Here is a 23,497-nt window from a genome sequence, read left to right on the forward strand (position 1 = left end):
TCTTTTTCAACTGCGCCCCATACAAAATAATCCATGGGGTTAAGGTCTGGGGAGTTTGGAGGCCAAACATTTGGACTGGTGAAGTCGTAGAAATTTTCAGACAACCATTTTTGACTTTTCCCAGAGGTGTGGCAAGGGGCCGAATCCTGCTGCCATACATACGGCCTACCATTGGCTACCCTTGTTATCCAGGGCTTGACTACAGTTAGCAACTCCACGAACAAAGCCCGAATTCCAATGCCAGGGTTCTTCAACACCTGTTCCTGCAGATTTGCGAGGAATTCTGCTGTACGAACGCAATCAGATCGTCTGCTAGGGATCTTTCTTCTTGCTACATCCTCGTAGTCACCATTGCAAGTCTCTAGTTCATGCCTGATTGTTTTTACTGTATTCAGGGAGCATTGGGCAGCAGTCGTAATATCCTTATTTTGATGGCGGGCACGAATCATCATGATACAAGTTATTCTCTTCCATGATTCAGGTGGGTTCCAGCTATCCATCCTTTCTGACATCTTGTATATGAATGAAGAAGGGTCCAAACTTTTAAATGAAGAGAAGTGTGTGTTAATACATGTAACTTACGGAAAAATATAATTAATTATAAATATGTCAAATTTATCCCGAACACCCTGTATATATAAGTTGGTAGCTGTTCTTATTAATTTTAATGGTATGTACCCAATACCACAAGATTAAAATTAATAAGATTATTTATTAAACTGATAATATTTCACTCCATCCAAAGCAGGAATAATTTAGTAGTTGTGGAAGCATAATGAAGTGTAATGGACAATACCATATCTCATAGACTGGAGTTGGTCTTAAAAAATGATAACTTAAAATGTCGAGGTGTGGCTTCATTCATTCACCATTGACCTCAAAAATAGTCTTTCAGACTTCTAACAACTTATATGTAGCACTATAGCTTTCTTCCGTGTAATTATGGATAATGGAGATATCCAAGGTGTTGTTCAAGCCATAATAATAGCTGCAAATGTATTTTTGTATATTCTTCAGGGCATATATTTACCATAATAACTCAAGCTTTTTTCCTCAAAAATAAAGTTAAAAAATCGTGGTGCGAGATATGTGCGTGGATTTTCAGAAACTAAAGTTTTTCAGGAAAAATTAAATTGATATTTATAATTAAATTCTCAGTATTCATTAGAATTTATAACTGCTCACATTATTTATAAAATGAACAAATTTAAATTTTAATTATCAACGTTATTTACTTGATTGGTGGCTCACCTTCATCACATGATATATTTGAATCATTAGCAACAATGCTTCAGTAATTAAATTAAAGTAAACAGTTTCATTATTGCTTGTCCTTTTATTGTTTCAGAATCATAAGATCACCATGATTTAGAAAAAAACTGAAAATGGGTATCACTTACCAAGAATCTACTATTTGCTATCACTACTTCCGGATTCCCATATGACCAGTGCGGTATTAACAAAAGATTGCACAAATCAACAACAAAGGCAAGCTGACTATTGTTCAGTTGAAATGTTGATTCTCTTCAACCGAATTCCAAAATATCTGAAACTGCCACAACAATATTCACTATCTATTTCTTAAAGTTTTATACTTTTTTCATGTATGAGGTATATGCCAAACTTTTTATTTATTTTATTTTATGTTATTTATTTATTTATTTTATTTTTTTTGCAAAGTAAAATCAAGGGTGCTAGATATATGCACGGACAAGTTATATTTAAAGTAAATATGGTACTACAGATTTTCTCACCGTCCATGGTAAACCAAGCTACAAGTACAGATATTTTGTATCTTATGGAGGTGGGGGGGGAAGTTTATGCTTATTCTGAATAAAATTGTGTGTGTGTTTTTCTTTCACCATTTTTACTTTAGTGTGTATTTAAAGATTTTTTTTTTTAAATTTATATATATATATATTTCAATTTTAGATTTGCATCGTGGGAAGATTTTGAATTGGAACATAAAGATACAGCAGACAAAGGTTATCATAAACTGCACAAGCAGTTGGAACCATTTCTCTTAAGACGAGTGAAAAAGGATGTGGAAAAATCATTGCCTGCTAAAGTTAGTAGATTATAATTATTCCTAGAGGTTTAAAGAGAGGAGGGTTATATTATTCATTTAAAGTGTCCCTAGAGTTACTGCACTCATCATGGTTATATATTGTAATTATTTTATTTTTGACATTTAAAAAACAAAAGTTTATTTTAAGGCTTCCATGGGAAGAGTCACTGGACTCATCATGGGTGTTTCTTCTATACTATGCGCAAGAGTATCTGTCACTCCTTAACTTCAATACAGTCATTGTTACTATCTGAAATTTCAGTGAATGGAATATGTCACTTTGTCTATTAACATATTCCACTCACCCACCATTCTTTTTGCAAAGAATCTCACTCCCATCGCTTATAATTTTTGCATTATTATTGTTGACATATATCTTCATTGTAATCAGCATGTAGGTTTATCATTGTAACAGATATATTCAAGAAGTTTTCACTACAGGAGAAGTTTTTTCTGTCAATAATTTTATAGATAGACTGGCTTAGGTGTTCGCAGTTTTGAGCAGGATAAAATCACATCTTACTAAAAAGAACAAAGTTGGGTAGATTTCGTAGATGAAATACGAGGGTGGTCTGAAAAGTTCTCGCCCTCGACCATAGATGGCAACATTATCAGCAAGATTTTTTTTTTCTAAGTTGGTACATCTGTCATAAGCATCAATGTGAAATTGCAAGTCATTCTATCAAATAGTTTATTTTATACTGCTATCTGAAGCAAAAGTGTTGTCTGCATCCCTTGAAATGGATAAAATTGAGTATCATGTGTTTATAAAATTCTTTGTAAAAGAAGGTTTAATGCCGAAAGAAATTCATTCGAAGTTCATAAAAGTTTATGGGCACTCTTCTCCTTCATTTTCAACAATTAAGAAATGGGTTGCCGAGTTTAAATGTGACTGTACCAGCCTTGAAGATGATCCACATGAAAGATGCCCAAAAAGTGTAACAACTCCATAAATCATTGATCAAGTGCACGATATGGTATTGGATGACTAGCAAGTCAAAGTGTGTGAAATTGCTGAGACTATAGGCATTTCAAAAGAAAGTGTAGGATATATTTTGCATTAAGAATTGCAAATGAAAAAGCTTTACACAAGATAGTTGCCACACTTGCTTACAGCATATCAAAAAGGCACTCGCATGAAAATCTCTGAACAGTGCTTGGAGCGTTTTTACAAGAATAAAACTGATTTTCTGTGTCGATTTATTACTATAGATGAGACTTGGATTCACCATTACACACCAGAATCCAAACAGCAGTCAAAACAGCCACAGAAGCCAGTTGTTCAGTGCCAAAGAAGACAAAGTCGGTTCCATCAGCAGGAAAGGTCATGGCATCGGTGTTTTGTGATGCCAAAGACATTTTGTTTATTAATTATCTTGAAAAGGATAAAACAATAACCAGGGAATATTATTCTGATTTTTTAACCAGACTAGACGAAACAATTCATGACAAATTACCTGGTTTGCAGAAGAAAAAAATCATCTTTCATCAGGACAATGCACTTGCCCACAAAGGTGTTTTGTCAGTGGGAAAATTAAGGGATCTGCACTATAAATTCTTGGAACATCCACCCTATTCCCCAGATTTGGCTCCCTCTGATTTCTATCTCTTTCCAAAACTAAAACTCTTCCTTGCTGGTCAGCATTTTTCTTCGACTCAAGAGGTGATTGCAGCTGTAGAGGGTATTTTGCAGATCTTACTGAGAACCACTACACGGACGGGATAATGGTGCTAGAACATTGTTGGAATAAATGGATTAGGTTTAAGGAAGATTATGTTGAAAAATAAAAATAATTTTGAAATTATAAATCCGTTTTTTCGTTGTTAGGCCGAGAACTTTTCAAACCACCCTCATATATAATCAGATAATCAAATATTACAGAAGAAAAATGAAAGAAAAAGTAAAGTTGTAAGAAAAAGACTTTGAAGATTCATTTGCAGACTATGAAAAAAACAGTGATTGATTGATTCAGCCAAAGATGCAAATACTGAGGCTTTCTACCAGAATATCAAAATCAGAACTCTATGATGGGCTGAAGAAGCAGTCAAGAAAAATAAGTAAATTCACAGCAAGTTGCATGTGCTCTGAGAGAACACAGAAAAATGTAAGTAAGCAAAGCAATGTATGAAAGTAGCTACACAAAAGTAATTGTAAGAACATAGAAAATAAATATCAGGAAGGTGGCAATATATTCTAGTCGTTATTGAAAAAAGCACTGAAATGAAGGAAAGAGTACTGTAAAAGGAAGCACAGATGATAAAGGTGGCATAAAAACTAAAGATATAGATAGTCTAGATATCTCTAATAATTACTTTGAAAGATTGCTAAATGAAACAAGCAGTGACAACCCATTAATAGAAAATATGCAAGAGGAATGCAATCAGGATTACATCAATACTTGAGATGCATGGTACTAATGTCCAATAGGTTGATTAACCAACCTCTCATGTGTGGGCTCAACAATAAAAAAAAAAAAACATCAATACTTCAGATAGAAAAAGACAGATAAAACATGAATTGTGGAAAATGCAACTAGAGTAGATGATATTCAACAAGAAATACTCAGTATGGAGGTATGTAAGTCCTATGGTGGCAACACTACATAATTCAGGTGTGAACATTCCTGGTAAGATTTATGTATGCATACTTGAGTAAAAAGGCTAAGAAAAATCCCGGAAGGGAAGGAGGGAATCTTGGAGAAAACAGGCTGGATTCAAGCCAAATAGATGTTGTCAGAATCACAGGTGCCAAGAGAAAAGCAATACAGTCTATATTTCTATTGTAAGTCAGCAGTCAGAATTGAAGAAGGTGCGGGAAGATGGTTTTTGAAATCAAGTGTGAGATAAGGGTGCACATTATCTCCCCTATTACTCTTCATCTATATTAATCATATTATGAAGGAAAGTGGCATTAAACCTGATATCAAAATTATATTGGAAGTTTTTTCCCTCTTGGTTAGACTATAAATTATATATTTAGTTTAATCCTTTATCCAAGTGTGAGCAAACAGAGTTTGCGCCTGAAGTATCTTCAGGACAGGGGCAACTCGTGGCAAAGGTGGACTGAGTTCTCATCACTTTCCTTATTATCCCATAATGCAAAGCACATCTTCTTGCAGGCATGTATAATTCTATGCATTATGGGAAGGGTCACTACCCAGACTGGTTTAGACCTTTATTGAGGTCTCTTCAGTGGTAATACCAAGAGGCAAAGGTGGACTGAGTTCTCGTCATTTTCATTAGTATCCCATAATGCAAAGCACATCTCCTTGGAGACATATAATTCTATGCATTATGGGAAGGGTCACTACCCAGACCGATTTCGACCTTTATTGAGGTCTCTTTCAGTGGGAGCCAGACCCAGAGGTGATACCAAGGTTGAATCAATGCAGAAGTCTTCAACTGCTGAGATTATGACTCTGCTTGGGGGTAGGTTTTTGCTTGTTTCTGAGTGGGGCCACCACTGAGATTATGGTTCTGCTTGGTGGTGGGGTGAGCTGAGTGGAGCCACCGTTGAGTTGGATGGTCCTTCGGTCACTCGTAAGGAGTGGTCTGGGGGACTGCCTAATTTTTAGAGAGGTCTTTACTTAAACAGCACCTGTTTTTTATTTATTTATTTTTATTTTATTTTATTTTCCAGTGAACAGTTTGAAAACTGACAAATATGGTATGAGGAGAGATATGAAAAAGTTACCAGAACTAACAAAAGAGAAGAGTGAAAGAGTAAAGATAGTTGAGGGTGTTGCTGTGATATGATAGAGGTGAGTTGAGAAGTGCCATGATTGCAAATGATTCAATGCATCAGTAGTGCAGTTGGACTGTGTGTGTAGGTTATGGATGTGTGGATTGAGTTCAGTGAACAAAAGGACTTTTATAAGACTAATGGTTTGGACTTGAATGGATCTGGAGATATAAGTTGCTAAAAGTTCTGGAGAATATAAGAATATAAGTGCAAAATCCATGAGACTAGGTCTGTTTGCAAGGGAGGTAAGTGAGTGTGCGAATAATCAAAAATTTTGAATATAATTCCTCAGTTACCAAATCTGAATGGGATAGTCAATACGAAGTGTACTTGAAGACCAAAAGTACTACTGCACTATATATACTAATGCAGGGCCGGCGCGAGAGTATATGATGCCCCTAGCCAAAGAAAATTTAGGCGCCCCTATACAATGTCTCTATGCAGTAATTAGTGCGTCATTTTTTTCGATACCCAAATTTGATTAGTGCACCTATATACATCTTAAAAATAAATGTTACAGAATTTAAAAATTTCTGTCTATACATTTTTATGCCTAACCATTTTAAAAAATCACTCACCAGAATGAAATAATTTAGTTACCGATTTAAAACATTTTAGAAAGTTATTTTTAATGGCATACTACACTACTTCCATGTACACTATGTATACTAGGGTTTCCCAAACTGTGTTCCACGGAAGGTGAATAAGCGTTCCGCGAGAAGTTCCTGGAATTTGTCATTATAGTTTTCTAAGCATTTTTTATGAATAAATATTTTATAGTGGAAATATTCTGAGGAGAATAATATTTGAGAATATATGTCGAAAAGCTCGGACCCAGAATGCCTAATAACATTTGTGTATCGTTAATTTTCACACATCAAAATGAAACCTTTCACCATTTGGGAAAGAGAATACCGCTGTTTATGATTGGTCATAAAAATTACCTGCAAGCGGATTATAACAATCGGCGGCATATAATATTTTTCGTATACAAGCGAAGTTTTTAAGCAGCAATGTAGAGGCTGACTCTGATGAATAGAGAAGCAGTAAAATTTGCAGAAGAGTAGAAGAGGCAATATTTATGGTCTTTCAGCTTCATGATTTTACTTTAACTAGGCCCTGAGACATACCTTAATTCTTTTATAAAAAAAATTAAGGTTCAAAAAAGAAATTTGAGGAACGAATTATACTTTTTCCCATAGGTTATTATATTCGATTAGCGCTTTTTCGATTAATGCACCTGTTTTAAAGAACGCATTAGGCGCACTAATCGAGGGATTGCTGTATATATATATTTTGTCATACTCACACAAGCACACGTACACCTATACATGTGATATTTATAAAAATAATATTATGAACATTTATATATAAATGTTTATATATAAAATTTATTAATCAAAGCCAATACATTTGTATACATATATGATTACTCCTAATATCTGTATAGCAAGAAAATTATTACATCTTAAATACAGAAATTATAAAAAATTAATCTTTCGGGCTTTTGCTTTGGCAAAGTTTTGAATTAATTCATCTATATTGATTGTAGATGCACTTTCATGCTCTATAGATATTATTGCTAAACCAGTGAGTTATTCCTGAGCCATCATAGAGCGAGTGTAAGTTTTTGTAAGTTTTAATTTCGAGAAACTCCTTTTTGAACTTGCTACTGATACTGGCTATGTCTAAAAAAATTCCCAGAGTAGTAAACACATTTGGACCACTATTTTCTAAATTATTTTTGCATATGTAAGACAGGACATCTAATGAGGAAGTATTTTCTGGAATATGCCTTGCTATTATTTGTAATTCACTACATAAATCTGTTCCATCAATACTCTAGAATTATCATGTGTTAAATAATTTTCCAATATCAAACAATTTTTAAGCAGTTCTGCTGTGAAGTAATTTTTTGAAATTCATATATATTTTAAAAGAAAACCAAACTTTTCGTTAATTGTGGTTATGCGCTTGAATTTTTCATCAACAGATGCAATTGCGGTATCAATAATTGAAAAATAGAAATCTACCTTAAATTTTTGTTTGAAATCTGTTATGAATTCATCCTCTGCTTCATACGCAAATTGTTTTTTTTTTTTTTCTAAGTCTAACTGTTTCTTGTTCAAAATTAGGCGTTACATCTAAGACCTCAGCGATTTTTTTCCGCATCTGTTAACATCTTTTCAAATTCATCCTCATTTCAGATTTTCATTAAGAAAATCTTTGTATCATTAATACAATTTATGGCACCATTTATATCAAGGCTTGTATTCTGAAGTTGTTTACTTGTAAAGTTTATTTCAAAAAATATATTATATCACGTTACTAAGGATGCGATAAATTTGAACTTCCTTAAAGTTTTAAGAAGACTACTTGTGTCTAATTTCATGGTATTTTCACTTAATCCACATAAACTATCATCTTGAGATATTTCTTGCAGTGCTTTGCAAACATTGGACAAATTATATCTGAGGGGCTTTAATGAATCAATTCGACTCTCCCATTGTGTATCACAGGCTGGTTTGAGTGTAAATTACTTATGTGTCTTTTGAGGTGTTCCCATCGACGAGTCGAACCGGAAAAAAAATACATATAGACAATGTACCGCGTCAAAAAATGCTGTGGCATCTAAAGTATTAGCAGTGCAATTCACTACTAAATTTAATGAATGTGAACTACAGGGTGCATACATTGCTGTCGGGTTAATATTTGAAATTCATCGTTGCACACCTTTTACATTACCTTTCATATTACTTGCGTTATCGTGTCCTTGACCTCGTAAATCTTGTATTGGTAATGAAAATTTGTCTAGAGTTCCTAGTATTTCATTTGATAAAAATTCTCCAGTGGTATTTTTTATTTCTATAAATCCCAAAAAGTGTTCTTTTATAGAAACCGTGCTATTACTAGTGTCTACGAATCGAATGTTCATTTGTTCCGTGTGACCAATGTCAGACGTACAGTCAATAATTATGGAAAAATATTTTGCGGCAACAACAGATTCTAAAATTTTATTTTTTATCACATTGGTGAAGATGTTTATTATTTCATTTTGAATATCTTTCCAAGATAATGCACATATGTATCTTTCTCTTTTATTCTTCGAAGATGTTCATTCATTATTGGATCAAACTTGGCTAGAAATTCAACAAATTTCAAAAAATTTCCGTTTCCATGAGAAAACAATGCCTTATTTGTTCCTTGAAATAATAAATTTTGAATAGCTAACATCTGAACTAAAGCAAAGAGTCGTTCTAATACTTGCACCCAATGTTTCTCCTCTTTTCTAATAACTAGCAAGTTCTCTTCATCGATGGATTTCTTTTCTTTTATTCGAATTTCCTTTCCACTTACATTAATTTTCAATGTGTCTTAGACTTTTTTCATGCGCAGCTAAAATAGAAGAAGCATTTTTCCAGTCCCTCAATCCAGAATCAGCAAGGTTAATCCACCATTGATCAAATAATAAACAGCAGAATCCGTGGATTTTGAATACAGTAACCACAAACGCTGCATTGTCTCATCGTTAAATAGTCCTCGAGTATAATGAGTCATTGAAAATCTTCTATTATTGTTATCTTTCGGAAAATCAAAATTATGAACCTGTTCGGGTCCATGTTCAACTAATAGTTGACGTAATTGATTGATATTGGAAAATTTTACAGAACACCAAGTTGTTGGATCATTATAATTTAAATTTGTAAAATCAAATCCTTTTATGATTGGATCTGTAGAACAACCAGCTTCAGAATGAACAATACTCATACAATCTGTAGATTTCTCCTTCGATGTTTTAATCCAATTTTTGGTATCTGTAGAATTCTCCTCCAGTTCATTAATCGAAGCTATAGACGAATTATCCAATGAATAATCTTGAAGAGTTTCTTCTTGTATGCGATTACGATCTTCTCAGCAAAGATATTTTAAAAATGCACCTTCTTGTTTTTTCAAACTTTCTTCCTTTTCTGCGTTACGTTTGCAATATTGAAAACCTGATTTCTTTTTATCCATTTTCAAAATCCAGTAACTGAAATATTTATAAATAAAAATAAACTTAATTATAAAAAATATGGACTTTAAACTATTCAGTATTCAGTATAAAAATTTTTTATACATTTACTTAATGAAGTATTTATCAATTATTACGTTATAAGTTATAACTATACGAGGTGGTATCAAAAAGTCTCGAGACTAGGTTTGTAACACTCCAACAGATGGCAGCACAAGGCTGCATGCACAGTCACAGGGAGCACCTACCTTCATAAGTCAGTGTGCCAAACGACATTGTCCTGTGTACATCAGGAGCTGTGCAACTGATGCTATTCTGACCACCTATGTTACCACATCTGCGATTTCATCATGGACAACAAGTTAGAACAAAGAGCAAACGTGAAATTCTGCATGAAACAGGGCAATTCATGTCGAGGATCATTACCAGTGACGAAACTTGGGTGTACTGGTATGACCCTGAGATGAAGCAACAGTCTTTGCAGTGGAAGAGCCCATCATCTCCACAACCCCAAAAGGCAAGGCAGGTCCGCAGCTTGACCAAGTGCATGCTCATCATCTTTTTCGACATTCATTCATTCTCACCCTCAGGGACCAGACTGTCAATAGCGAGTTCTACTGCAAGGTTTTAAGGCATCTGAGTGAGGGCATTTGGCGGAAGAGACTAAATCTGTGGCACTCGAAAAACTGGATGCTCCACGACGACAATGCACCATGTCACCAAACTCTCCTCACACGTGAGTTTCTCTCCAGAAACAACATGATCTCACTTCCACACCCACCTTACTCGCCAGATTTGGCTCCTGCAGACTTCGTCCTCTTCCCGAAGATGAAGATCTAGCTCAGAGGTCACCATTTTGACACTATTGAGGAGATCCAACACGAATTGTAGAAAGTGCTTGACATGCTTCTAAAAGAAGACTTCTAGGACGAATTCCAGAAGTGGCAAGAACGCTGGGAGCACTGTATTGATATGCAATGGGACTGTTTTGATGGTGATAGTGTGTAAATATAGATAAATAAAGTAATTTCTCATAAACAGAGCTAGTCTCGAAACTTTTTGATACCACCTCGTATAACTTATCTATCATACATTTATAATCTAATAATTCAACAATATCATTTTCTATGAACATAATTGACAAATTTCTCAAATGCATCTGAGTTAACGAATTTTGTAAATATTTTTAATGCGTTTAAGTACAGAAAATGAGCGTTCACCGCTAGCATTACAAACAGGCATTTATACTTTTGTCCACGGCTGCATTTATACTTTTGGAGATCCAAGGTGCAACATCATTATGAGACCTCAAAAATAAGCACTTTTTTTTTTAGTTTATTGAAAATAAAAGTCAACATTTCCATGATAACTAATTTTGATAACACAGTACAACATTGGTATGCATATATTTGCATTTTAAAAAAGTATAAAAATAAATCAGTTCTAATTTAAATAAAAAAAATCAATCACTAAAAATTTTTTTTTTCTGGCTTTGGTTTTAGCAAATATATCTATAATGTCATCATAATTAATCAAGTCCATTATGTCTGATTCAATGCATAATAACGACAGGTCACTTATTTTATTTTGGTGCAAGTTGCTTCTTAAATAATTGTATAAGGATAAAAGAAAAGAAAAGAATTTAAATGCAATCAAATTGTAGCAAAAAGCATTATATTTCATTACAAAAACCATGTTGTAATTTATGGAATTACAACATGGATCTAAATATAAATATAAAACGTTTCAGTTTGCAGTAACATGCACAGTATGCCTCTCTGGTTGACAGAATGGTTAACGTATATGCTTTCCAACCACCCAACTTTAAGTGAAAGGTAAATTTTGTCGCCTAGTGCGAGACAACCTTACTTACTGGAGGCCTAGGATTCACATAAAAAGCATATAATATATAGGAAAATTCAGTTCCAACTTTATCGCACAATTATTAAGATTTATTCAACTCCAGATTTGATTTTTTTAAGTTGCAGTAATAAGCATAATAATTCCAACTTTAGTTAAAACGCAGAAGCAATCAATAGTAACGATAACTTGATATGCTCGCTAACATCCAATTTTTTACTCGACATTTTACCCTAAAATGACTTGAATCTTGATGCACAAAAAAAATGAACTAAAAAATCAATTTAATTTATAAATAATAATTAACTTAAAAATAAAATGCTCTGTTTATGTGATATAGAAACTGCTCTTACCCACTAATTAATACAAATAGCAGCAGCACACAAAAAAAACCTCTGTTGTCTCAGAAATGTGTTTCAAAATGATCACAAGTTCAATACTCAACGATCTGTTCTTTCCTAACAGGATTCTGGGAAATCACAGGGTGAATTATTCTTAAGAACGTTATGGATTAAACTGACCATATATTTAAATTCTGGATTAAACTGCTAAGTCAGTGATTAGTCAACACAAGTCAAACATTTAGTAAGACAAAATTTTCAGAGAAGGAGATTGGAATTTAGTAATATTGATAAGAACAATAGTCCAGGTTGTTCAGAAGCGAAAACCATCTGTGTCAAAATGAAACTAGTTTATTTAATTAAAAACACAAAAATGTCAGCTCTTTGCTTTATGCGAATGATGTTATACTTCTAAATAAATCCGCTACAAGTCTGCAAGATTCTCTGACTAAATTGAATAGCTCTTGTAATAGATATGGTATGAAGGTCAGCAATAAAAAGACAAAGACAATGAAAATAGGCAGAATCATTGAAAATGTCAACTGTGTTGTGAATGGAGAACCTGTGGAACAAGTAAAACATTTCAGCTATTTAGGCACGATTTTTACTGAAGATGGTAAATTAAATATAGAAATAGACAACAGAATCAGCAAAGCTGGTATGGTGGGAAGTCAATTGCATAAATTCATATGGAATAAGAGAGAAATTAGTCGGAACACTAAATTAGCTGTATACAAGACAGTGTTCAAACCAGTTTTAACTTATGGATCTGAGAGCTGGGTCAGAAGTAAAACACTTGACCAAAGACTAGAGACTTCAGATATGAGAGTCCTGAGAAAGATTATAGGCGTGAACAGATGGCATCAATGGCAATATCATATTAAAAACGAGGATGTTAGGAAAGAACTTGACATTGTCAGCATCCAGGAATGCGTTAGCAGAGCTAATCTCAGGTGGTATGGTCACTTAAACAGAATGGGCGAGGAAAGATTAGCAAAACAAGTGTTCTCTGCCAGGTTGGCAGGAAAACGACCGAGAGGAAGAACAAGATATAGGTGGATTGATACGGTACAGAGTGCTTTAGACGATAGAAATATAAGATCTGATAATATTGGAGTGTTGACAAGTAACAGACTGATTTGGAGGAAAATTGTAGATAGGAAATTAATAATGATGTAATTTTTTTCATGTAGTACTATCGTATCCTGTACACCCCTTGAGGGTACATGGCAGGAATTTGATGATGATGATGATGAAAACACAAAAATACAACCAATTTATTAAATATATCTTTATAGGGTTCATAATTAAAAGGACTCTAATAATAATAGATTTCTACAGATGTGTCTCATCTTGTTTTGGTATTATCAAGTTATTCTGAAGCATTATGAATTTTGCTATTTTATTATTATGCTGCTAATATTTCTTCAAATGCGGCACTTTTGTACAACAAAACTGGCTAAGTTATGTTGAATATATCTGTTTGCAAATATACTCAAAATCCCTTAGACCTAATAAAAATGTAGAATGCTGATGAAGTTTCATCTCTACATTCTCGTTAAAATGCAATTATCCCCCCCCACCCCCACCCCCCACCGTTAACGGATTATTGTCTTTATGGTGCACTGTATTACTTGGAATTTCTTTACTGTCCTACAATATTCGATCCTTTTTCTGCACAATTTATTTATTGTCTCTCTACCCAAATAAAAATGAATTTCACATGTGCGAAAATAAATAATCAAAACATTTGTTTACATTGGAAATATTATGTCAAATATTTATATTTTTTAAATAACATTTATTGAAATAAATATGACATTTTGCTTTCTTTCCTTTCAAAATAAAATTATATGGGTCGCACATTTCAATTTTAGGAACGATTTTTTTTTTTTTTTTTTTTTTTTTTTTTTTTTTTTTTTTTTAATTAACAACAAATGATGTTAAACTGCATTTCTCGGGGTTTCCGATTGTGAGTCTTTTTAATATCAAAAATGTATATCCAGATATTTTATCAGAGATTCTTTCCCTTTTTGCTTAAAACTGCAACAGTACAATTACTTTGGAAAAATAATGAATTCAAACAAAAAGAAAGTGCACATATGTTATCTAGCAGTATTTTGTGTGTATGTGTGTGGTGATAATTTTTTTTTTTTTTGGGGGGGGGGGGGGAGTTAGCCATTAAAGGCGAATTAAGTCTGTTATGAAAATTTTGGAAATAAAATTTCATTTTGATGCATGCACCTACACATGTTTCGAAGGATAAATTGTAGGGAAAATATCGCTACTTCAAAACTGCCACATAATACCGAAAATATGTACATAACAGTTGACTTCATAACTGCTGTTTATTTCGATTTATAGGGAGTGATTGGGGGAAACCAATCACTCCCTATAAATCGAAAAAAACCTACAGTATTTATAAAAATTATGCATTACATGATATGATTCAAGATTTACATATGATTCTCTATAAAGCAAAATTTAAAAGTGCGAACCTCCGCGCAATCTGTGAACTAACCTTCGAACTATGATTATGAATAAAAAAGAAAACTTAATTTGGAACAGATGGAGGCTGTATTCATTTTTAGATTCGGATTTTCATGAATTTATAAAATAATTGTTTGACAAAAATAATTATCTTCAATCAAGTTCTTGGAGAATTTTAAAATGTATTGTGATTAAAATAATTAGCCAAAAAATTGATAGTGATACAATATGATCATCATGTTGGAAGCTTAATGGATTTTTTTACAACACTCAAAAAGGATTAAAATAGAATTTAATACTTCCTATATTTCGTCCTAGTCACTAGGACATCTACGGGGATTATAAAAACAACTAATGTAACATGCACACAAATATACAATACTAAGCCCAACCAACGTGGGTGACACTAAAGTCCTATCTAGGTGGAGCGCCCTCTAAGGGCGGTAGTAGGTGGCCTGGAATGTAAGGTGGGACCTCTAGTGATGAGTGTTTCCCAAATCTTCGGAAGCTTATTAAGATTTGGTTGGTTTCTGAGAGCTGCTGCTGCTTCTAAGAAAAGTCTCTCTTTCTTGAATTTGCTGTTGTGGAGCATGGTGGTTTTCTTCCATGATATTCTGTGGGTGGTGTCCAAAACATGGTCAGCCAAGCCTGAATGACCATAGTTGTGTTTACAGATGTAAGACTTGTGTTCCTCCAGGCGGATGGATGCTGATCTGCCTTTCTATCCAAAGTACGCTAGCTTACAGGAACAGGATACTTTGTAAACACCAGGCAGAGAGAGAGGAGGGAGCTGATCTTTCGTAGAACGGATAAGGTTAGCAAGTTTGCGGTGGGGCTTATATGCTGCGTGTAGGTTGTACTTTTTTAGAATCTTGGCTATTTTTCGGATGTGTCACAGATGTAGGGTATGGTGATGGCATTTTTAAAATCTTGTTGACGAGAAGGAAGGGGAATGGGGGAGGAACTGATTATTTTTTTGATATTGTGATTGCTGTAGCCATTGGAGAGGAAAGTGCTGTGTATGTGGTTAAGCTCAGTAATGAGGGCGGTTCCACTGGAACAAAGATTGTGGGCTCTCTTGGTAAGAGTTTTAATAATGCCATATTGTTGAGAGGGGTGGTGTTGGGAGAGTTTGTGAATGTATCTGCCTGTGTGTGTGGGTTTTCTGTATACACTGAAGGCAAGTGTATCATTAGGCAGGCATGTGACTAAGGTATCTAGGAAGGGTAAACAATTGTTCTTTTCCTTTTCCATAGTAAACTGGATTCTTGGATGTAGGCTATTGAGATAACCGAGGAAGAAGTCTAATGTGTCTGGGTCATGAGGCCAAATAGAGAACACATCATCTACATATCTTAGCCAGATAGAAGGTTTGAGTGGGGCTGAGTCTATGGCTCGTTTTTCGAAATCTTCCATATAGAAATTGGCAGGGGGGTGAGAGGGGGGGGGAACCCATGGCAGTTCCCTCTATCTGATTGTAGATTTTGTTCTTTCAAGAGAAATACCCAGAGTTAATGGCAAAGGAAAAGAGATCTAAGATGTCAGAAGGAAAAACGTTTTCTAAGAGAGATAAGGTGTCAGTTAAGGGAATATTGGTAAACAAAGAGGAAATATCAAAGCTTACCAATATGTCTGCATTATTCAAGGTTAAATTTTCTGTGAGGGCTTTAAAGTGGGTCGAGTTTTTTATATAGGAAGTGGACCTTCCGGTGAGGGGGGGGGGGTCAGAGAGTAGGCCAGCTGTTTAGACAGTCTGTAGCAAGGTGCATTGGTGGCATCTACTAAAAGCCTGAGTGGGGAATTGGGTTCGTGGATTTATGGTAAACCGTATATTCGGGGGGGGGGGGGGGAGGTTTTTTCGTGATGTCATGGGGCCAGGAAGATACTTTTTTAAGTAAGATTTTTAATTTCTTAACTTGTGTTTTTGTGGGGTCATGTTCTAGCAGGATGTAGGTAGCACGGTCGTGGAGGATAATATTCATTTTACAATTGTAATCACTGGTATTAAGAATGACTGTGGCATTACCCTTATCTGCTCTGGTGATGATGATACTTTTTTCTTTCTGTAGTTTCAGGAGAGCCGTGCATTGGGCATACGATAAATTACTTTTTGGAGGCAAAGAATGAGCTAGGATGTTGGCTACGTCAAGTCTGATGCTGTTGGCATGATACAATATGAAATGAAGAAAGTATGAAAGGATTTCTTATTTTGCACTGGCATTAAAAACTATACTTATACGATAAAAACAAGCAGCAAAATGAATATAACTCATAGGTATTTAGTCTGATAGAACTTAGATTCTGGTTACCGAGCAAACGGCAAGCAACTGTGTTTCTTGCTGTAGGCAACTGAACATAGCTACTACATACGCCACGTAATCTAGTTAAGTGTTCTTTTCAGCGTGAAGGATTATTGTTCCTCAAACTACACTTCTTATCCATGTTCTTTCAGCAGGTGGACAGAATATTATCCAGATTTGCTGGACGTGTATCTACGTCCAGCAAAGAAATGGTATGCTTACATACATGAATTTTATGGAATACAGGAGTTCCTGTTAGTTTTATATGTAGCAAAATCTGGTGCCCATAGGCAATTACCTAGGTTCGCCTAATGATAAAACTGTCCCTGTACTAATGCCTGAAGCATTCATAACAAGGAGGAGAGTTTTTTACATTGGCTAGTTCCTCTTTTTGACAAAAAGTTATTGACTTTAGTGATACACTGCTGATTGATGATGATATCATTATTGGAATGGAATGTCGGGGGGATACATTGAACAGAATGGGAAGAATAATGTTACTGATATCAAATTAACTGCAGCAAAAACGAGTTCAGCAGGAGATCAGGCAAGCAGGGGGAACTACATTTCATGTTATCTATCTCAGACTATATATTTCATTTGCCAATATCAATTTGGATTAATTGATATTCTCAAATAAGCTCACTGAGTTGAGGGCAATTATGAGACATTATTGACATTATTATGAGAGACTTCAATTATGGGGGACATTGTTTAGACAAAAGAAATGGCATTTATGCAGCTTCTAAGAAATAATTATGTAAGGTAGCATTGAAAGTATCAGGGTTTAAAGTGCTGGATCTAGTGATGGCATCAGAGGATTTGTCTATAACCATGTTGACCACATTGCTGCCAACTGGGAAGAGTGATTACACAGTCTTGACCGTGGAAGTGACTAAATATGTGTAATTTTTAGTTAATAAGGGATATCATTTCCTTTTACCCTCTTTTACCTTGCGGTGTCGAGGATTTATTAACCCCTTAACATACAAAGAAGTCTGTGACACGTCTTTTGTTTATTGCACCAAAATTGATTTTGAATTTTGGTTTCACATATAAATACAACCGAATATAGACGCTAGACAATCTTGTACCTATTTCCTTTCAGCCGAGAAAAGTTTGCCAGCGGTGTGTATCAGCTATTTCATTTGCGTTTGCACAAATTCATCGTTATTTTTCAAATAACGATGAATTTGATCCAGCAAATCACTCTCACCCAAAACTCGCCCAAAAAATTGGCAGAAAAACGACCGCTTTCTGATTTTTAATTGGTACGTTATGGGGTTAATCATCGGACCTCAAACCGTTCACAGGATAAGGTGGTCAGCCCTACTTCCCGGTGTATCCTATGTCCTGTAGTGTTGAGTTCTGAAGGCCAGTTTGCCTGTTTTGCAGGATGAAAAACCTCAGGATAAACTGGGGAAAAAACCTTACTGTCCATGCCCAAGACCGGCTAAGTTGGCTATGGCTGAGGAAGATCCTTCAGCTCCTCACATCACGAGCGGGAATGAAACCTAGGACACTCCTTCCCCAGGCATATGGTTGTGAAGCACACAGCCACTAGGCTAACTGCGCGGATGTTAATAAGGGATATATGTGGAAATTACTGTATTAGTATTTACAACTTAGGAAAATACTGGGAGCAATACTGTGGCATAAGAAATTGCAGAGGAAGGATTTTAGTAGGGCAGGGAAAAATGGCCAAGGGGTGTTTGAAAGATGTAGTACCAAACTACATACCTAGAGCTAAGAGGATAAATCTGTTGGGGATTAAATGGATGAGCAGTATTGTAAAACAGGAGCTGCAAAAAAAAAAACAAATGGATTGTGGAGAGAATTTGAAGAAAACAGTGATTAGCAAACTCATGATCGGTCTAGCCAGGTGACTTAATAATCCAGTATCTTATTTATGCTGCTTGTAATCCTTGGTATCCATTATAAATTATATAATGTACAGTTAAAAAGTCCTTGGTTCAATAGCATCCATAAAAGGAGGAACTACTGAAGATATAAATAGAAGGAAACAGCTGGTTTATTCAACTTTCAACCAACTTAGAAATATTTGGAAAAACAAGAATTTTTCTATAAAAACTAAAATGAGAATAATTAACTCAAAGTAAAGGCAATACTAATGTATGGATCAGAAACGTGGATGTTAAACAAAAAAAGATAGTTAACAATGTCCAGGTCTTTCTAAACAAGTGCTTAAGGATGATACTGGGAATATATTGGCCAAAACAAATATCAAATGAAGAACTATGGCAGAGAACAAACCAGAAACCGATGTTGCAACAGATACGCAAAAGGAAATGGAGATGGTTGGGGCATGTGTTGAGGAAAGAAGATAAAATAATAGTAAAACAGGCTCTAAATTGGAACCCAGAGGGTAAAAGAAGACGAGGAAGGCCAAGAGAAACATGGAAAAGAACAATACTGAAAGAAATAACAAATATTAATAAAAACTGGAACCAAATAAAAGCAGAAGCAAAAAAACAGTCTGGTGGAAGACCTATGCTCCCAGGTGGAGTGAAGAGGATTAGTAAGTAAGTAACAGTTAAAAAGTGTGGAGGGAGAAAAAGAGGCAGGAATTGCAAATATTTCTATAATTTTGTTATTAAGTCATTATTTTTTCCTTCTAAATTTTGTTTGTTTTATTTAATTTTCTTGAGCCTATTATTTGTGTTTTCTTGTGTAGGTTGAAAGAATTCTTCGTGTAGAAATGACTTCTATCCAGAAACAGTATTACAAGTAAGTTGTGTTTTGAAGTTAGTAGAAGTCTGTCATAATGAGAGCTCACAACACCCATAAAAAAATTCTTATTTTTTGAGGATCCTGTGGCATAGTATAATTATTAAAAACAACACGTAAGTCTACAGTAATAACTTTAATTAATAAATAAGGTAGATATTTCGTACTAAAACTAATAGTACATCTTCGGTGTTACGAACAGATAGGAATAGAATACAAGTAACAAATATTTGATGGATCACCTATTAAAATACAATGTTGTCGTGAGCTAGGAAATGAAAGAAATTAATAAATAATTAATATTTAAGATAATTATGATTTTTTTTTTTTTTAATGATTACATAAAATAAAACTCTCCCAGATCTTCGAGAGAGAGAGAGAGAGAGGCAATCATTTCGATTTAAATTCGGTTGGTGTAAAAAAAAAAAAAGCTTCACAACTTTCTTTAAAAAGGCATTCATATTTGAACCTGCATCTATGAAGGAGAATAGCTTTATCCCACTGGATATTATGGGATAAAGGTAGTGGTAATACTGTGTTGTGCTAGACCAGACTTCTGAGGTTTGTTGTAATCAATATAATATTGATGTTCTTTAATCCTTTTTTCCACAGAACGGCCAGTTTGTCCAAAATAAGAAACATTGCATTCACAAGGAATTTGGTAAACGGCAATAAGGAAGAAATTTTGTTGATAGGAATATAAGTGGGAATAAATTGGTACTTTTTTAAAATTCTACCTATAGGTTCTGAGATTCCTGGAATGTAGGGGATTGGAACTCTGTGAACTGTTGAAGAAACCTTAGGTATTAGAACATAAGATTTAATTATCTGTTGGATTTGATTAGGGTGGTAATTATTAGATTCCATTAACTTTTTAATGATGGAAAGTTCTTGTTGTAAGATTTCTGGAGAAGAGCAAACTTTATGTGCCCTATTAATTAGAGATTTAAGAATGCCAAATTTTTGAGATATATGGTGAGCAGACTGTTTATGAATGTATCTGCCAGTAAATGTGGGCTTTCGAAAGACGCTTGTAGATAAGGTACCAGAAGAAGTTCGAGTAAGCAGGATGTCCAAAAATGATAAAGTACCAGAATTTTCCTTTTCCGTGGTGAATTGGATACGAGGATAAAAGCTATTTATCTTTTGCAGAAAGGTGGAAAGCTCATCTTCAGTATGTGACCAAATGGCAAAAACATCATCAACATAACGATACCAAAGAGAGATGGTTGAGGATGAAAACATAGTCTCTTCGAATTGTTTCAAAAAATAGTTAGCCAAGGGTGGAGACAAAGGACTACCCATGGGAGTACCTTCAACTTGTTTGTAGAACTTGTTTTTCTAACTAAAATAACCTGAATGGATAACAAATTCAAAAATCTTTGCGATATCTGGAGGGTAATCTTCATATAATAAATTGACTGTGTCAGCTAATGGGATATTGGTAAACAGAGATACAATGTTGAAACTGACTAACAACTCAGACTTTTTGATTTTTAAATCCTTGATTTTTTTCCAGGAGACTTTTATTTTATGTAATCTTTAAAAAAAAAACTAATTATCTTAAATATTAATTATTTATTAATTTCTTTCATTTCCTAGCTCACGACAACATTGTATTTTAATAGGTGATCCACCAAATGTTTGTTACTTGTATTCTATTCCTATCTGTTTGTAACACTGAAGATGAACTATTAGTTTTAGTATGAAATGTCTATCTTATTTATTAATTAAAGTTATTACTGTGTACTTACGTGTTGTTTTTAATAACCCATAAAAATATTATAACAAATGAACTGATTAAAATTAACTTTTAGAATTGAATAAATATCTAGAATGGTAATATTTCCCATCAAACAGCAGCAGTAATTAAATTTATTTCATGTTGTTATTTATACTGCAGTTATAAAATAAACTGTGATATTCATACATTACAAAAATATTGGTGTCTATATAGTGTTAACCAAAATAAAAAAATGACAGACTCTAATATCATGAGTAGTTTATCTCTTAGCCATTCAAATTCTTATTATTATCTAATGCTTTTTGTTTAATGTTAATTGTGCAGTGTTTGATTTCATGTCAACTGTAATTAATTAAGTCAAGTAGTGTTCTATGTAGCAATTTGCTGAAACAATTGTGCTGATTTACACAAATTCAAACAATGACTTGGGGTGTTTTTTATATTGTAAGGAAACCACTATTTTTTTGTCTAAAAAGTATTCTTATATTTAATGTTACTTATATATATATTTAAAAATAGATAGAATTGAGCTTCTAATTACATACAGTACTCCTTACTCTTTTTTATACTTATTTATAACATTCTTAATATTTCCTTTTTGGACTTGCAGCATAATTTATTAACATGCTAGCATTAAAATGCTAGGCTATTCTAAGAAAATGAAATATGTAAATTGGTATTATTATTATTGGCAGTGAAATGAATTAACGAATTACTCACTTAATGCTACAGTAATGCTTTGGGATAGTTTTGTTTTTTAACGGGAAACCAAACCCAAAACCATAGTCTGAGACTTTCACCTTTCTTAGTACCAGATATTTAAAAAAAAGGAAATCAGAAGCAAGTGAACCATATATTATCACTGATATGGTGCAGATAAATATGAATTACTCTTTTCTGTATCATGTTGCTTTATATAGGTTGATATTTGTTGGCTAATCACATTTTGATTTATCAGTCCCAGTATGTTGTATCCTAGCAGCTTAGAGGTTATTCCATACCTCAGTGCACACATGTATTGAGACATGGTTCACAAAATCTAAAACATAACAGAGATGTGTACTGGCCTCTCATCTACAATTTTCTTCCAAATTAAACTCCTGAATGTCATACCTTACATTTCAATCTTAATATCATGACAACTCCAACATAATAATAGTTTAAAACAAATTAGACACAATAATAAATTTATTGAAATTTGCAGCAAATATTTTGTACTGAAATTAACACTACATCATCAGTATGGAATGAAAAAAACAAATCATTGTTATACGCTGAATACAAGTACTATGAGCTAAGACATGCCAAATAGAAAATTAATCATTTTTAATATTTGCATAGGATGAGATTCTTCCAAACCTTTGGAAACAAGATGATTTCTGAACTTTTGTTGAAGAGACATTTATATTTAAAATTGCTTCTATGCAGTAAGTGAGTACCATGCCAGCAGATAATGTGTTTGGTCTAATACCATATGTGACATCCTATCTTTTGGGTTTAAGACACTTGGTGTAGTACTTTTGTTCACTAATTCTTTTTTATAGTATCCTTAGATGTAGAATTGTGACACTCCAATAACTGTCGAACATGGTGAAACTTATAGCCACTTGATTTTATTAACGATTTCATTGTGAGAAGGTCTTATTGCAAAAGTAAACAAGAGGAACAAATGTTATGTTCTCTGTTATTTAAGGCTTTGACAACTCAATTTTTCTGGATGGCATGATGTCTGCCTGAGAAGGTAGGTTTTCAATAAACACTGCCTGATAGTGTTTATTGAAAACCTACCTTCTCAGGCAGACATATACTCATCATGCCGTCCAGAAAAATTGAGTTATCAAATCCTATTAACCCACATTTGATAGGATGCCTAAGTATAATAAACATAAAAGAACAAATAAAAATTAAAAAAAAATTATTGAGCTTATTAATATTTTGCTGGATTTCTAACCAGCATCTCTAGAGCACAAAGTATAACTGTGGTGAAACAATACTCAGTTAGATCATTATAGAGACATTTCAGATTGTAAGTGAAAAGGAGCTATCCTATTAAGATGCTCTCTTGAGGCTGGAAAAAATGAAGTTATTTCAGAGAAATCAGAACGAATATAGCCATAAATGACCTTTTGCAAATTAATGCAATCATACTTGTGAGATTAAGGGGAGTGTTTCATAGCTGATGCTAATTCTAA

The 23,497-nt window shown here is 33.9% G+C and overlaps 1 protein-coding gene across 2 annotated transcripts in view; it reads left to right on the forward strand.

Moving 5' to 3' along the window:
• The window catches only part of Chd1 (chromodomain-helicase-DNA-binding protein 1), a 557,090-nt gene that overhangs the window by 214,056 nt on the left and 319,537 nt on the right, over positions 1-23,497 (forward strand). For both annotated transcript variants that reach the window (XM_090402402.1, XM_090402403.1), the window contains exons 15-16: positions 1,933-2,068; positions 19,509-19,561. In XM_090402402.1, coding sequence (XP_090258528.1) covers positions 1,933-2,068; positions 19,509-19,561 — 189 coding nt within the window. The remainder of the gene's footprint in view (positions 1-1,932; positions 2,069-19,508; positions 19,562-23,497) is intronic.

Source organism: Typopeltis vanoorti, chromosome 13, assembly GCF_054136105.1.
Source record: "Typopeltis vanoorti isolate ZY-2024b chromosome 13, IOZ_Tvanoo_1.0, whole genome shotgun sequence".
NCBI lineage: Eukaryota > Metazoa > Arthropoda > Arachnida > Uropygi > Thelyphonidae > Typopeltis > Typopeltis vanoorti.